This window comes from Suricata suricatta, chromosome 10 (genome assembly GCF_006229205.1).
Source record: "Suricata suricatta isolate VVHF042 chromosome 10, meerkat_22Aug2017_6uvM2_HiC, whole genome shotgun sequence".
NCBI lineage: Eukaryota > Metazoa > Chordata > Mammalia > Carnivora > Herpestidae > Suricata > Suricata suricatta.
This window is the reverse complement of record NC_043709.1, coordinates 123,695,324-123,712,810: the sequence shown is the minus strand read 5'-3', so window position 1 is coordinate 123,712,810 and position 17,487 is coordinate 123,695,324. Positions and strand designations below refer to the sequence as shown.

The window sequence follows — 17,487 nt, the reverse complement described above, 5'->3', positions numbered from 1 at the left end:
TGTAAAGGTGTGAACAAGAAAGTGGCAATCCCTTGTAATTTTCCCTCCCATAGAGAGAGGTGTCATTAATCAGTTTGTTTTGTTGAGTTTTCAAAATCCCACATGGCCCACTGGATTTGCCATGGCTGTCTGTTCTCAATGCCTCTGGTCAGACCCCGTTCCTCGAGCCCCACAAACTGACTCCTACTTCTGAGGCTTTGATGGTGTGTTCGATCCTATGTAATGGCCTCTGCCTTCCCCTCCCCCCATCCAGTTCACCCATAGCTTTGAAAAATCCTTTGAAAGCACAAGTTGTACTTGCTGCACGGAGCCTTCCAAGCCTTACCTATGTACGGAACATGGACTCTGTGCCATACAATTCAACCTTATAAGTGTCTCCTGTTGGTGCTATGCCTGTCTCCTAGATCACATACTGTCAGGGAACCAGGATTACGCCTTATGCTTTCTGAAGCCTCATGACATGGTGGGCAGTCATCAATGTCTGTCTAATAAATGCATATGAAAATATAAGTGGTTAATTGAGTAGCTTCCTTTTCATTTAGTAAGATTTCTTAATTCTTCAGAATCTAAATTTAATTTTTTATAGGTTAGAGACCTATAGGCTCATGAAAATTTACATGGATATGCTGAAATGCCTTCTAATCTCTCTACTTCTATTTCCAGAGTACCTATGATGTTCACGTGCCTATTAAGGCAAGGATTTTCCCTACGAGAGCCCTTTGGTTTCAGCGCAAAGTGGATGACTTGCTGGGGCATCATTTACTTCTTCCTCACTAAACTGCCCCCCCCTTCTGTAATCAGTCCATCAAGTTCGCACAATCATGGCACCTAGAATGATGACATGTCCGTAAATCAGTGCTCAAACGGCTGGTTGTTGCTTAAGTGCCCAGGTGATGAATGTCCTTCTGCACCTTCTTGGTGCAGAATATTTTGATTGATTTAACCAAGGTTAAATTCAGCCAAGAGCCATGGAAGGCTCCGTGGAACTGAGGAACAACAAGCAAGAGCCCATGTGAAAAAGAAACAGTGAAACAGAAGCAGGGATGGAGGTAGGTTTGCCGCCCAGTCAACACCTATTTCTGCACGAAAAGATAATACATGTGGAAGTTGCAAACTGCCAACCAATAAGGGTTGCAGATTCATGCTCACCTCTCATCGCATTTAATCAGGATCACGCTGTCTGTTCCAATCCCCAGAGCTGCAGCCCCCTTCTTCAGAGAAAAATGACTCTAAAAAAAAAAAGCATATTTGTAATTAGTTGCATGTAAATTCAAGATCCATTTCCTCATTTGTTTTTTTTTCTCCTTTTACTTTTAATCTTTCTCAAAAACCTGGATTGCTGAGAGAAGATAGCATCCTTCTGTTGAGCTTTGTTTTTTCAAACTGTGGTGAAAGGCACAAAACCCAGAATTTACCACCTTAACCATCTGTGAGTGTACAGTTCAGTGGCCTTAGGTCCATTTATGTAGCTGTGCAACCATTGGAAAACACCCATCTCCAGAGCCTTTTCATCTGGCAAAAGTGAAATTCTGTACCATTAACCAATAACCCTTCATTCCTCCTTCCCTCAGCCCCCGGCAACCACCACTGTACTTTCTGTCTCTCTGAATTTGACTACTTTAGGTACCTCATGTAAGTGGAACCATATAATATTTGCTCTTTTGTGACTGGCCTATTTCACTCAGCATAGTGTCCTCAAGTTTCATTCATGTTGTAGCCTGTGTGTCCTTCCTTCTTAATGTTGAATCCTATTCATTGTATGTTCACACTACATTTTGTCTGTCCATTCATCCATCAATGGATACTTGGGTTGCTTCCACCATTTGGCTGTTGGGGATAATGGTGCTATGAACATGGGTGTACTCATATCTCTTTGGGCCCTGCTTTTAATTCTTTTGGGAAATGAAATTGCTGGGTCCTATAGTTAATTCTATCTTTGAAGAATTGCCACACTATTTTCCACAGCAGCAGACCCATTTTACGTCCCCACCAGCAGTGCACAATGGTTCCAACTTCTCCCCAAACTTGCCAATAGTTGTTATTTTCTATCTTTTTATAATAGTCATTCAAATGGGTGGGGGCGTGGTATCTCATTATAGGTTTCAATTTGTATTTCCTTAATGATTACTGATGTCGAATATTTTTTGTATGCTTATTGGCCATTTGTACATTGTTTTTAAAGAAATGTATATACAAGTTCTTTGCCCATTTTTGAATGGGTTGTTTTGTGGTGGTGGTTGTTGAATTCACTTGAGTTTCTTTCCTTTTTTCTTTCTTTTTTTTTTTAGAGAAGAGAGAAAGAGAGAGAGAGAGAGAGCGAGCGAGCGAGGGTGTGCAAGCAGGGGAGGGACAGAGGGAGAGAGGGAGAGACAGAGAATCTCAAGCAGGCTTCACACCCAGCACGAAGCCCAATGTAGGGCTTGATATTATGACTATGAGATCATGACCTGAGCCAAAATCAAGAATCAGACACTCAACCGACTGAGCCACCCAGGTACCCCCCCTTGAATTTCTAAGTGAAGACAATAAGACCCTGGAAATTATCAATGGACTTGCTACCCCAACAGACAATAATCCAAACCAGTTTTACATATAAGGCATAAAAACAAGCCAATGGTCTCCAGGAGCTATGTGCAATATGGCTCCCAGGCTTATATTTTTCCCACCAAGAGATTGATAGAGATCACTCTCTCTCAAGTTCAGTGAAACTGTGGGCACTCAAGAGAAGTTGGCCTTAATCCAGCACACTTTATTCCAGACTTGATGGAGGAGCTAGTTGCTGGTAGGTGACCTTTCAGCCTGAGGCAGGAGCAGGGAAGAGGCATCAGTCGCTGGCTTAGGGAAGACAGTGTGCGGAAAAGGCCACACTGACAAGCCACTGCCAGATCTTTGTTTGTGCTTTTGGTTATTGATCCCGGGCAGGATTCTGAATCTCAATGGCTGTAATCACGCGGCAATTTGGAGAGCTGAGAGAGGCTAACCTAAGCCCAGCTGTACGGCAGCTGCCCGGCAGCCTCTTACTATTAACTACAGATCATTAAGCTGTCCAAAAGGAGAGCTGCTTCCTCAATTTACATCTCCAAAGGGTTGCTGACTGGAATTTTAAGTTAGCTTTCCGGAGTGCACTCTCTCTGAATGCCCACTTTCGACTCCTCTTTATTCTTATATAAGCCACAAAGGAACTGTTAACACGTATTTTTAGGGGGGTGTGTCTAATAAGCAAGAAGAAATCACATTGATAACAGCAGCAAATAATGTTAAACCAATAAAGGAGGCCCTGGATAGAGGATTTAAAAGGCCCAGGGCACCCACGGAGTAATGACGAAGGGCCATTAGCCTCATTTTACAATCAGACAAAGTAGAAGTCGTTACCAAGATACCTGGGAACTAGGAGAGAAAGCTTAACTGGGTTTGTAAAGACGCATGACTCCCCCAACAACACAAAAAAGTGTTCTCTCTTGCATGGTTAGCAGATCCCCCTGGGACCCCAGAAGAAAGAGCTCAGGGGGGAAATGGCCTCGAACAGAGGGGCCAGCTGCCCACTGAGCAAGCACAAGCCACTCGGGTGAGGTCCCCCAGTGAAGGAGCTCCCAAGCACTGTTAGAACCAAGCAAACGGTGACCAGGCTTGAAAATTTCCTGAGCAGACACAATCATTAGTCCTACAAGCAGAGCTTAATGGAGCTTATTTCGCGTGACAAACGAGGCTAATAACTCGGGTCCATCTTGCTTCTGCCTCTGAAAATCATAAGTGAAACTTAAATTGTTCCCCCAGATTGATAGAAGGTAACCACTACATTCTCTTTCATTTAAGAAAATTCTAATACTGTTAACTAGTCACTGTGAAGAATCAACAGTCAACAACACTGTATACACTGCTTGTGACAATATCCTGAGTCTCATGCCCTCTTTTGGATTTGAGCGCTCGGGGTTTGCCAAGTGTCTTTTCAGTGTGTGCACAATAAACTCTCCCTAATTACCACTTCAGTGATTCCTTGGTTTTACTTTTATTTTTATTTTTTATTTTTTCTAAACCTTTGATAGTACGAAACCGACAAATGGCAAATTGGGGCTAAGTAAGAGATCTGGTGCACCTGGTCAATGAGAAAAAGTAGTCTTGTCTGTTTTTTAATGAGAAAGAATAGGGATTCTGAAATGAGGGGCAATTACCTAGGATAATTGATCACGCTGGCAAATGCCACACACTTAAAGAAGAAACACATGCCCAAATAGAAGGCTTCAAGATGGGGAAGGAAAAAGGGATGTGAGGCATGAAAAAGAAGATTAGGTACCGAACACTGAGCCTGTTTACAATTTTGGGAAAGAGAGCAGGGAAATCACTAGATGTTATCCACAAATAGTGAGGGACCGTGGAGAGCAAGGAGCCCCAGAGGGAAAAAAAAAAGACACTACCTAATGAGGAAGAAACAGTGAAAACAGCTTAAATAGCACATCTCTGTGCAGGTGAGAACACATGGGGAGTCATTTTTAATCCCTGGCACGGTGTTAATAGAGCTACTTGTTGATGAACCCCAGCAGAGCAGCAGGCTGGGAACTGAGGAGCCCAGAATCCAGGTGTCTGGAAAGAGCTCAGAGGATGCTTGTTCATGGGCACAGGGCCACCCGGACATGTGGCAGGGGCGGCCTTCATATCGGAAGGGCTGAGTGAAGGTGAGAGGAAAGGGACAGATGGTTCTGAGTGGCTTCAGAAGGTAAGGCTGTGGACAAAAATGGAAAGCTACAAGGACTCAAATGTGTCCCCAAGTCATCAAGACTCCTGTGATGATCAGTCATTCATCGACAGAATGGCTGGGGAATGAGTTAATGAATATCCCCCGTATCTCCTCCACCCTGATTGTGGGAAAATAATAGACTTGACAGAATCTCATGCTTATTTAGAACTAAATCATGTATCTATTTGGGTAATAGAGGTTAAAACCTGATTTTTACTTTTTTACCAAATGAAAAATTCGAGATCGATGGGAAATTAATTTCTCTATCCTTTAAAACAAAATCATAAGTTGTCTAGCTACAGGCTACATGATTCAACTGGCATTTAAAATATGTGCAAATCGGGGGTCTGGGTACCTCGGTCAGTTAAATGTCCAACTCTTGATTTCAGCTCAGTTCATGATCTCATGGTTCATGGGATTGAGCCCCACATCAGGCTCCACACTGGGGGTGGAACCTACTTAAAATTCTCTCTCCCTCTGCCCTGCTCCTGCTCATGTGTGCACATGTACACACTCTCAAAACAAAACAAAATAAAATAATAAAATATGTGCAAATAACCATGGCATTGTATAGTTATAAAATAATTGTAATTAAAAAAATAAGCAGGCTTTCTGGGCTTGAGTAGGATGAGATTATCCAGAGTAAGAATGTGTGAGAGTTAGAGCCCACAGGCTGGGGCGGGGGCATGAGCTCGGGCAGTCCGTCTAGCCCTATGACTAGAGGGTATGCATTGGCTCCTTCCTTCAGTAATGGTGACGATAAATCTTTCCTGTCTTTAGGGATGGTGGGAGAATAAGGCGACTGGGGAAAAGCTCAGAGACAAACCACTTCAGTCTCTTGACATGCTGGTGTCGCTTCCTCTATGACAAGTTACATAAGCAGTTTGGAAACCTGCATTAACTATTTCAAGCCATTGTTGGTCACATTCAAATATTTAAGGGAGACTCAGATTCAACTACTCGGTGGACCACGAGGCTTCAGGGAAAGCTTCTGCTAAGCTCAGGGACACAAAGATGATTAAAATAGCCCTCAGTCCCCAGCTACCTCCCCTATGTCATCTCCTGCCTCACCTCCTCTTGCTCTTTTTACTGCTGGTACTGGTTCTTCTCAGTCTTCTATGAGCTCGCTAAACTTGTTCTGGCCTCTCAGCCTTTCTTCCTGCTATTCCACTTCTTGGGCAATCTTTCCCTCAGATCTTTATGTGGCTCCCTCCCCGATTCGATGCAGGTTTCTGCTATATATCACCTCCACAGAGACCTCTTATGACCATCTTGTAAAATAGCCCATTACTGCCCCATTCTCTTGTCAACATGTGACATTAGAGCAAATATTTATTACTTTACTATCTGTCCCCTATTAGAACGTAGGTTGCATGAGGGCAAGAACTTTGTTGTAGTATATAGTTAACACAGATTTATTGAACTTGACCATATCCTCAGGGAACAAGTCCAGAAAAATGCCCACTATTTATTGCCACAAATCTCCAGCCACAAATCCCAATACTGAGGTGTGGTTTTGGTGATTGGGGCCGGATGATGGTGGCTTAAATAGACCCTAACACTTCGAATCCAAAGCCCATTCTAAAAGCAAGTCCAGAGATCTTCCTGGCCTCCATGCAGAGGTCTTCCTGGCATCCACCCCAAAAGGCCCAAGATGGGTTCCTTCCCAAGCAGGAAGGAGCCATAGGCCCTGCTAGCCAGATCAGCCATTTTGAGGAAGAAGCAACTCAAAACTTCAAAAGAGGAAAGAAACAGGACACACTAGATTGGAATGTCAGTTCTTAACTCTTCTGGCATTCTGTCAAAAGCTGTATCTTCTAGCCCTAAGGTCTATTCATTGTCCTTAGACTTGAACCCCTTTGTGAGTGGAGTGAATGAAGTGTGTGTGGAGGAACACCAAACAGAGGTGAATGGGGAGGCCTTGCATAACAGGCCCCCCAATAAATAGATCGTGAAGCCCAACCTATGAATGAGCTGAAATCTGCTTCTTTGCCCCTCTGCATGTTTTGGACACCCCTCCCACTCAGCAATTATAGGACCAGCAGTCTTTCCCTTGTCCTCTTTCTCCACACTTTTATCGTAAACCTACTGGTTTGCCCCCTATACATCCTGAGATTTGATAAAAATGATAGCCTCTTCTGCCTTAGACTGGTAATTCTTGTCCTTGATTCTACTCATCAAGTGGCTTTAAAAATACATCCTGCTTTCGAAATCATCTGATTTACTAAGAAGCTTGTACTCTGGGAGACCACCTCACTGATTTCTAATTATAATGATTTGGAGGGTAGGGGATCACCCAACCACATTCTTTGAGACTCCATGTGATTCTGACATAATATGGATCTGCACACAAGGCATCTCTGGGAAGCTGGTACCTTATTACTCATAGCTCTATAGTTTAAAGTCACCTATCGTGAGCTTGTGCCCTAAGTAAGCACTAAAAGAAAAGAACAATGTGTATGAAGATTCAGTTGATGTGAAAAGAGATTCAAGGATGACTGCTGGAGACAAATGTGAACATCAGCACTCAGCATGAATTCTGTTATTCTGATCACTCAGTGTGGTCTCAGGGGCACTGAGAAGCATGACTGTGCCCTCTAGACTCCTGTCCTCTCCTTCTCCCACAGTACAATATATGCTCCCTGAGAGCAGGCACTGGGTCTGTTCTGTTCACTGTTGCCTCCCCAGTACCCGAGGCAATGCCTGGCACATAGTGCACTGAGTGAATGAAGGAAGGTGTAAAGGAAACATCCCACCACCCCATGGTGCCCCTATGCCTTCCTGCATCTTCCTTTGTCTCCTATTGCAATGGAAGTACCCCAGGAGAGGCAAAACTTAAGTTTTACAAATCATTTACAGGGCTCTCAGGCTTTTTCTTGAGAGTAGGGTTTGATGGGATTGAGTAGAGGGAGAAAATAACACCGGAGTGATGAGGGCCTGGAAATGAACATGAAGTAGAAATGCAGAGGCTAAAGGTAAACTGGATTTAGCTCACAGTTTCACTTCCTGAATTTCTGTCAGGCAAATCTTCTGTCTAATAGAAGCATTACATGGGAGCTGTCTTTTTCCAAGATGCCTGGGTCACCTTTAGTTTAGCTCTGTTTTTTGTTTTTTTTTTTACATAAAGGACATCTATTTTTGGAATTGAAGCCTCTCATATAGGGTTGTTTTGTGAAAACCGTCTTTCTAAACAATTATGAGAATGACCTTCCTCCGGAAGCGGGCTGAGGCCATGAGAGGCCTCACTGGTGACTACTTGTAAAGAGGGAAGTGATTTGTACCAATTTGCCTAAAAGATCCCGGTACTTGTGATCTGATTATGAAGAATATTTTTCCTGGATGCAATTATGCTGTTCCACTGAAACTCTTTCTGGAAGAGCTTATTGCACTTGAGGAAATAAGAGAAATTTGGAATGTAACTCACAGTTTGGGCTTTCAAAGGACTCAGAGTTAGAGATAAATTATTGAGTCTTCACTTCCCTCTAAATCTACTTTCAAGAAAGGATCTAAAACTCACCAGGTTAATTTTTGCCAAGCTTTTCTGTCATTGAAGATTTGGTGATGGTGATGAGATTTCAGCAAAGGATGAATATTGAACCAGCCAGTCTTTAAGATCCTTTCCAGTTCTGAGATTTTGTGATTCCATATTGTGGAGGAAAATAATCTCGGAACTCTTTGCTTGGAGCTTACGTGTTATCTCTTATTTTTACTTCTTCTAATGCTCTTCATGGCAATACTATTTGTTTAATGCAGTCCTATCCAAAATTTCAAGAAAACAGTTGGATTTGGACAAACAAAGATTTAATAGCTTTCCCTCCTTAGCAGCATTGGCAAATTCTAGTCTGGGTTGGTGGCCAGAGAAGAGATGGTAGCTTTGTGGGGTACAAAAGAGAGAGACAGTGTGGATCATTTAGAAAACAAAAGATGACCCTTCCTCAATTGTGTGCTGTTTCTGGTTGGATGCTGGAAAAGAGTTTCTCAATGTCATTTCCACTCCTATAGCTCTACACATGCTAGGTTTTAAACTCAGTGCTCAGACTAGAAGAAAGGACGGTAACTTAGTTCAATAGATCAGAAAATTATTTTAGCACTAGAAGAACAACATGGAAAATAGGATGCTACCATGAATTTAGAGCAGCCAGCTAGAGTGGTGTAGAGGTCATCCAACCCAGTAGTTGACAGAGCAATACTGGGGGCTGGGTGGCTCAGTCTGTTAAGCATCTGACTTTGACTCAGGTCATGATCTCATGGTTTGTGGGTTTGAGGCCCACGTCAAGCTCTGTGCTGACAGCTCAGAGCCTGGATCCTGCTTTGAATTCTGTGTCTCCCTCTCTCTCTGCCTATCCCCTGCGCACACTCTGCTTCTCTGTCTCTCTCAAAAAATAAACATTAAAAAAATTAAAAAAAGAAAGAAAGAACAATACTGGAAACTGAGACTTTAGATCTGACTCTGCCATTGACTAGCTGTGAAACCCTGGGCAAAACATCTCTCACCTCGGGACTTGCTTTCTATAAATAAAATTGTTTTTGTTTCTGTTTTTTAAGTTACCTGACATTTACATAGAGTTTCCTAAATCCCAGAAGCCAAGGTGACTGCTTTTTAAAAAAAATGTTTATTCTATTTTTGAGAGAGCCAGCGAGCAGGGGAGGGGCAGAGAGAAACGGAGACAGAAGATCTGAAGTGAGCTCTGTCTGGGCTGATAGCAGAGAGCCCAATGCAGAGTTTGAAGTCACGAACTATGAGATTATGGTCTGAGCTAAAGTTGGATATTTAACTGACTGAGCCACCCAGGAACCCCACAGTGACTGCTTTATAAGGCTTTCATTTGAAGCTCCAAACGTCTTGGGCCTTGGAAACTCTCAAAGACAGTAAAGAAAGACAATACTCGAAGCAGCCTCGGCCATAGCCATTGCCACCCCCACCCCACTGGATTCACAAAGCAGCCCCTCCACCATCCTTTCTCCCTGCAGGGAGGGACTCAGGAAGGAAACTTCCATGCAAAGATAGAAACTGCTTGGCCTGGAAAAAAAGGCATTTGAGATTTGACTTGGTCATCTTCTGTCTTCAGCCTGTGGAGATCTATTTCTGGGGCTGGTGAAACAAGGTGATTGTAAAACCTGAAAAGATGAGGGAAATATATGGCCAGGCCTGAAGCTGGAAGGAACTAAGTGATGAATGGGATGGGATGGCCCTGAGGCTTAGATCCCAGAAGGAGCTAGATATAGGGGTCACATTACCTCTCAACCTGGAGTTTCAAGGGCAGGGCTCACTTTTAAAAGGGCTTATCTGACCAGAATGCTTTGGATCAAATGTTCAATAAGACATGGGAGTGCTTGAAATGAACTCTGAAAGTCCCCTCCAGCCCAGCTCTATGAGATAATAAGGAAGGTTGCGGGCGTTCTTTGTTTTTTGTTTTGGTAGGGGGAGTACCAATTTAGCATCACGTTCACATTAAGAAAAAGCTCTTGGTGGAAATTTTATTTGGGAAGGTATAAAATGTTAAATTAGTTGATGAGCTATGGCACACAAAATGTTGTCACTGAATATTTTAATCTTGTTTCCTCATTGGTAGTTGGAACAGGGACCGACCTCACTGACCTGGGAGTCAGGAAACCCATTTAATCCTGGCTCTACCTGGAGCCTCTTCATTTTAAAAAAGTTGATAATCTACCTGCTCTACCTGTCCTACAAGATTGTTGTGAAAATCAAATGAGCTCATGTATATTGGAAGTGTGTTGGAAATTGTCAGATAGTTATCAGATATAAGGTATCATACATTAGGAAGAGAGTTCATCTGGGGCACCCGAGTGGCTCAGTCGATTAAGTATCCAACTTCAGATCAAGTCATGATCTCACGGTTCGTGAGTTTAAGCCCCACATTGGGCCCACTGGGCTGACAGTTCAGAGCCCAAAGCCTGCTTTGGATTCTGTGTCTCCCTCTCTTTCTGTCCCTCTCCCGTTCATGCTCTGTCTCTATCTCTCAAAAAATAAACGTTAAAATTGTTTTTAAAAAGAGAGTTTATCTTGTCAAAAATAAGACTAGGGTTAGAACCAATTGGTGTTTTAGGAAAGGTTTATAATTCAAATGTTCTTTCATAATTATATGCATGGAAAGAGGTACAGGAGAAAGAGGAAGTATTGAATGGCTGCTGTGTAGCTGAATCACCTTTCTTTTGCATAGACGTGAAGTAGACTCTAACTTTGCAATATCAGGAAAAGGAGGCATAGCAAAATTATTCTCAGACCATATGACCTGGGCTTTCTGGGCAAGGTTAAGTCAATTTCCATGAAGTTTGAGCCAAGAAATTCATGCAAAAACCAGAGAGCATAGGACAGCTTGCTAGTGGACCAACCTCATTTCAGGTTGTGCAAACAGAATGGAAGCCAAAATAAAAAGATGCGCAATATAAAATTATTTGCATTTCTTGAGACTGAGAATTGAGTAACATTTAACTATTTGGGGACACAATAGCATAGGGAAATACTAATTGGATAAAATTATAGCATAATGTTCTACCCATGGACAAGTTGAGATGAAAATTATCTCATGGTGGGGTACCAGGCTTAACAGGTTGAGTCACACCCTCCCCTAAAAGATGTCCCCATCCTCATCCCTAAAACCTAACAATATGTTGCCTTACATGCCAAAAAGGAACTTTGTAGATGTGATTAAGCAAAGGATCTTGAGACAGGAGATTGTCCTCGATTATTTGGGTTGGCCCAATGTCATCACAAGGGTCCTTTTGAGGGAAAGAGGGAGGAGTAAGAGTGAGAGAAGGTGATGTGGTGACAGAAGCAGAGATCAGAAAGAGAGACAGTGAGAGAGAGGAAGAGAGAGATTTGAAGATGTTTTACTGGCTTTGAGGTTGGAAGAACTGTCCATGAACCAAAGAAGGCAGGTGGCCGCTAGAAGCTGGAAAAGGCAAGGACACGGATTTTCCCCTATAGTCTCCAGAAGGGACACAGTGTTACCTGATGTGTTATAGATTTCTGACCTCCAGAACTATAAAACAATAAATTTATGTTGGTTTAATCCATTAAGTTTATGGTAATTTGTTTTAGCGGCAATCGGAAAGTAAAACACCAGGTAATTTCAAGCTGTGGACTTCACTGCTAAATTTGACCTCTGTAAATGGAGGAAGGGCAAAACGAAACCTAACACATGATTAAAAACAAGGTGCTGAAGATCATTTGTTAACATAAATCACTAGTTTCCTTTGATTCCATGGCCATTGCTATAGTTGTGAGTTGTATTCACTGGCTTCCAGTCTGCACTTGCCCTTTGCTTCCTTGCTATGAAAACACACACACACACACACACACACACACACACACACACACCACTTAAAGAAGAAAAAGAAAAGTTCCATAGATGTGCCTTGACTCCCACTATGACTCTCTGCATCTCCCCACTGATGTCTCTTTACAGGAACCCCTAGTTTCCCCAAAGAACCTTCTTCCATCCCCATCTCTTTATTTCCCCCACCATGAGAGGGCTTCTTCATCTTTTTTGAGGCAATTGTTTCCCAAACTTTAGCCTACTTTGAGGAAGAGGTTGTGAAAGAAAACTCTTAGGAATTATATGGCAGGTCATGCTTACTAATGCCTGTCAAGAACAACCTCTGGTTTGCTGCAGGGCCCGTGTGGTAGGAGAATTTGGAACCAAGATATTGCTCAAACAGCTGCAATGTGGTTTTGAGCTTGTGTGTGGCTCCATCCCTGCAAAGGAGAGAAAGCTGGCAGACTGAAGCTGTTTAGCTTAATGTATGTAAACAGGGTGGGCCACTTTTTTCAATATGTCTGCGACAATAGGGAGAGTGGCATTAACTCTTTGAGGGCCATGGGAAGAATACGGAGTGCTACGCTGCGGCATTCAGCTAAAAGACCCAGCCCTCTACATCCCACCTGGACAACAACATAGCAGAATACAGAAGCCTGTGATTGGCTGAGACAGAACTGACCCAGAGATGAGACATGACAGATATGACCACTAGGCCACTTCTCTACGGTGATAAAAATCTCTGAGTAAGCCTGTCAAAGATTGGCATTAAACGGTTCAAGGCACCTTTTGGGTAGACTATCTGGTCAGAATTTTCATAGAGAAAGATTGTCTCAATAGGACACACTGGAGTTTTGAGTTATACAGACATAGCACCAATTGTCCAAATGAGTTCATAGTCACTCTGACCTCTCCCTCTTCCCCCAACATACAACATTATTACAGAAAAATGGAGTGTAGGAACCAGAATTAAAAACATTCTGCTTTCTCTATGAGGGTTTTCCTAAATTTCAAAGAGAAAAGGGTTTCCCCCACCTCGTACCATTCAGCTGTTCTCTCCCAAGAAGTATCTTCTAGGGAGGAGGACCTCTGGTGATAAAGCATTTCCAAACAGGACTCCTTCAACTTGAGCTTTACAGACTATAACATTAAACTTGGAACAAAACAGAAACACGTACGTGTTCAGATGTGAAGGCAATGAGCCTGGGAACAGCAGCCATTCCTTTCTCCTTGACTTCTGGGAACATCTTAAAGCGTGCGATCAGCATGGCGTACATGTTAGAAATAGCTCCACCTAAAGTAACAGCAACACACAGTTACCTTTTCTAGTTATTAACGTCATGTCACATCCAAGAAACATTCCTTATTTCCATTGATCCAGAATCCTCCTGGGACACAGGAGAAGGCCATATTATTGGTTATCTTTTGTGCTGAATCCTCAAACTCATACTGTATCCTCAGGCTAAGAGGGTCCAGAGAACGGAGCACGGGGCCCAACCCCAGGATGGCTGCCATCCCCCACACACCCCATATCTGTCTGCTAACAAGAACTGCAATTGATTCTGCTCTTGTGGAGAGTCCTTTGAAGAGGTTCTTAAGAACTGAGAAATTGTTGCCTTCCTCCTCACCTTGTGAGTATGGTCCTTCTTCATTAGCTCTGTGAAAAACTTCTTACATCCTGATGGAGAACACATTTCTTTTCATTTCAACTCATGCAATGCCTTGCACTTGCACCAAGACAAATTCAGTTGCAGTTAATGGTGTGGACTGTTAATCAACAATCCTTATAGAATGAGGATAAACATCCAAGCCCATCTCATCATATGCTTCTGTTACTTTCCCCAGAGCAGTTCTTCCTTCCCAAAAAACACCATAGAAATATAATTGTAACAGCTAACAAAATCTAATTTCTAAGGATGGGAAAGCACACAACAAAGGGAATTTTAAGCCAATAGTGCATTGCTTTTCTTGTGTCAACCTAAGATTGTCAAGGATTTCATACCATAATATTTGCATCTTATAAGGAAGGTCTCCTTTCACAAGCAAAGTGAACTTTTCCCCAAGATTGTTGGAAAGTTTAGGGTTTCTGCTCTACAAGAAGACAGATGTTGTGCATGCAAATGGATATGCGGGCATGGGAGCTGTAATGCCATGTGGCACTGTGAAGGCACTATCTTCTCTCCCCATAAAAGACACACTGGGCTGAGCCATAATGTAAGTGCCTGGAGTTCTCTTCCCTTTGGGTGGTTGGGGAGCAGACGGCTCTTCATATGAAAATGAATGGCCCATGTAGGGACACGATTTTTGCCTCATGAACCCTAGGCTCTGATGCTAGCAAGCAGGCTGGCACAGAGCAGTCAGTACCCAGATCCTGGCTCTGTGTTCAGTCAGAATAAGGGAAATTTCTACCTCTTCTGAACCCCAGAGACATGGGGCAAGCAGAATCCACATCAAGACTTCTTCTGACTTAGACACCTTGTCTAAAATGCTGAGTGTCTAGGAAGCTGCTGGGCAAGGGGTCAGCTTTTAAAGGAACTTCCACTTTAGTGTGTGGTTTCTCAATCTTGGCACTTGATGATATTTTGGCTGGATAACTGCATGGTGGGGGCTGTCCTGAGCACTGACAATGTTTAGCAGCATCTCTGGCGGCTACCCACCAGATGCTGGTAGCACACTACACACCCCACCATCAAATTGTGACAATCAAAAACTTCTCAGGGTGCCTAGGTGGTTCTGTTAGTTAAACACTTGACTCTTGATTTCGGCTCAGGTCATGATCTCATGGTCATGAGATTGAGCCCTGCATCAGGCTCTGCACTGAGCATGGACCCTGCTTGAGATTCTCTCTCCCTCCCTCTGCCCTTCCCTGCTTGCGTGCATGCTCTCTCTCTCTCTCTCTCTCTAAATAAATAAATAAATAAATAAATGAGTACACTTAAAAAAGCCCTTCTCCATTCATTGCCAAGTGTTGCCTGGGGGTACAATAGACCCCATTTGAGAAGCACTGCCCTAGTTCTTTTCAGAGAGGCTGGGTAGAAAGGAGGCCAGAAGGAGAAGGGGAAGATGAACACAAAGAAAGTGCGTCACACAGCATAGTTACTCATGAAGCTTCCAGCTCTGCTTTCTCACTCTTCATTTCGCCACTCAGTTATTCTCTAAAGATCCAGTGGTCCTCCTCTTTGGCCTGTGGAATAGCAGCCATCTCTTACTTGGCATCATGGCTGCCTTCAAAGCCCTGGTGAAGCCCAAGATCATTAAAAAGAGGACCAAGAAGTTTATCGGTCAGACCAATATGTCAAAATTGGCAGAACCCTGGAGTCACTGAAAACAAGATGTGCAGAAGATTCAAGGGCCAGATCTTGATGCGTAACATTGGTTATGGGAGAAACAAGAAAACAAAGCACATGCTGGCCAGTGGCTTCCAGAGGTTCCTAGTCCACAGCCTCAAGGAGCTTGAATTGTGGCTGATGTGCAACAAATCTTACTGTGCAGAGATTGCTCACAATGCCTCCTCCAAGAACCACAGAGCTGCTATGGAAAGAGCAGCCCAGCACACCATCAGAGTCACCAACCCCAATGCCAGGCTGCACAGCAAAGAAAATGAATAGACTGCTTATGTGCACATCATATTAGTGCTAATAAAACCATAAAACTGCAAGGAAAATAAAAGATCCAGTAGTCCTGAGAAAAAGGAAGAGGATTCTGGGCCACTAGACAGAGCAGACTGTTTAGTGCAGCCCAGCCAGGAGGACAGATGTGTCTTCCAGAGAAAGGATGCAGATACAAACTCTGAAACATCAGGAAAATCCTGTTAGACAGGAAAAGGTTTGTGACTAAGCGAAGATTTCCCTTTCTTCTCCTTCAGCCCTTCATGACTTACTGAGCAGTGAGGAATACTCCAGGTCTCTTTGGCTCCCAGGCACAGGTGGCATCACATTAATAGATTTCTTCTAGATGTCCCAAAGGACTTTCCACAAAGCATAAATCCTCTGGATGTTATAGATGGAGGTATAAGGTAAACTGAGCTGAGTTATATATTCAAGTCATGGATCTAACTCTTTGAGTTTAGTCCTGGGCAACAGGACTTTCTGATCTCAGGCACATAAGATGTGTGATTTCCCCTGTCCCCACCCCTTAAATCATAAGACCCTTTGCCCCAGGAATGAGCCTCACTGCTACCCAGAAAGGCATCCAGTACCAAGTGAGGATGCTATAATCCCTTTTGCCTCTGCAATGCCTTATAGAAAGCAGCGCAGAAACAGTTTGCCAATGGCCTTTTCTTCTGTTCCCTCCCACTTTGCAATGTCTTCATTATATTTAGCATATGGCATCTTCTGTGGCATCCATGTTGGCATGAGAGCATATGGATCTTTAGCATCCAAGGAAGGAGCCTCCTGATCAAGGTTAACTCTTTTTTACCTGATCATTTGGTGAGGTAGAAAGACTAATCAAATGATCAGGTGTCCATGATGGGGGTGTCCATACCCAGCTCAGCAAAACTGCCAGAGAGGATTCTTTCTCTGGGTGTAGATATTCTGGGGGCAGGTGGATTCCAAGACCAGCTGACTTAGGCCTTGCCCAGGCCCCCTTAGCCAAATTTTCAGGGTCAACTGTTCTCTTCCCACTCCGAGGGCCCATTAAAAGAGATCCCAGGATGCTTGATCACACGCCAACCTCATAAGAGGAAGAAGAATAGAGGTAGGAACAATGTTGATCTCTGAACACTACCTAATTCCTCGTGAAAAATACTTTAAGAGCATCAGGTCCAGAAAAAGCTGACAAAATTCCCTCAATAGGGAGTGGTTTTCCAAAGGAAAACTAAGACCTCTACAAAATAAAGGCTAGCTTAAAATTCATCCCAATTGGTATTCAATGAAAAAAAAAAGGCTCTTTTTCCCTTCCATTTAACTAACATGTTTTCCTTCTGTACCTGAAAAATTGTATTGTATCTTTTTATTTTTAAAAAACTATTTTTTAACATTTATTTATTTTTGAGAGAGACACACACACACACACACACGCACACACACACACAGAGTGTGAGTGGGGGAGGGGCAGAGAGAGAGGGAGACACAGAATCAGAAGTAGGCTCCAGGCTCTGAGCTGTCAGCACAGAGCCCTGTGTGGGGCTCAAACCCACGAACTGTAAAATCATGACCCTAGCTGAAGTCAGGTGCTTAATCAGCTGAGCCACTCAGGTGCCCTCTGTTGTATCTTTAAAAGCATAAAATACAATAGCATATCTAAGCTTGTGGGTAAAGCTGATGAATTTAAGGCCTATCCTTGAGGTCACTGTTGCTTATTTATAATTTCTTCTTTCAACCTGTTCTTTATTTTCTCTCTCCCTCATCATCTGCTTGTCTTGGCAGGTTTGCTGCAGGGCCATCTAGATGTGGCTTTTGCTGGGTCTGACATAATGGCAGGTGTGGTTTTGACCTCCCCAGCAGGGCCAATCTCAGTGTACCGAGTGCCCGC

The 17,487-nt window shown here is 43.2% G+C and overlaps 1 protein-coding gene across 1 annotated transcript in view; it reads right to left on the bottom strand.

Annotated features, from left to right (window-relative positions):
- The window catches only part of GAD2 (glutamate decarboxylase 2), an 81,131-nt gene that overhangs the window by 54,456 nt on the left and 9,188 nt on the right, over positions 1–17,487 (bottom strand). The window contains exons 7-8 of the mRNA XM_029955366.1: positions 13,191–13,306; positions 1,150–1,229 (exon numbers count right to left, since the gene is read on the bottom strand). Of these exons, the coding sequence (XP_029811226.1) occupies positions 1,150–1,229; positions 13,191–13,306 (196 nt within the window). The remainder of the gene's footprint in view (positions 1–1,149; positions 1,230–13,190; positions 13,307–17,487) is intronic.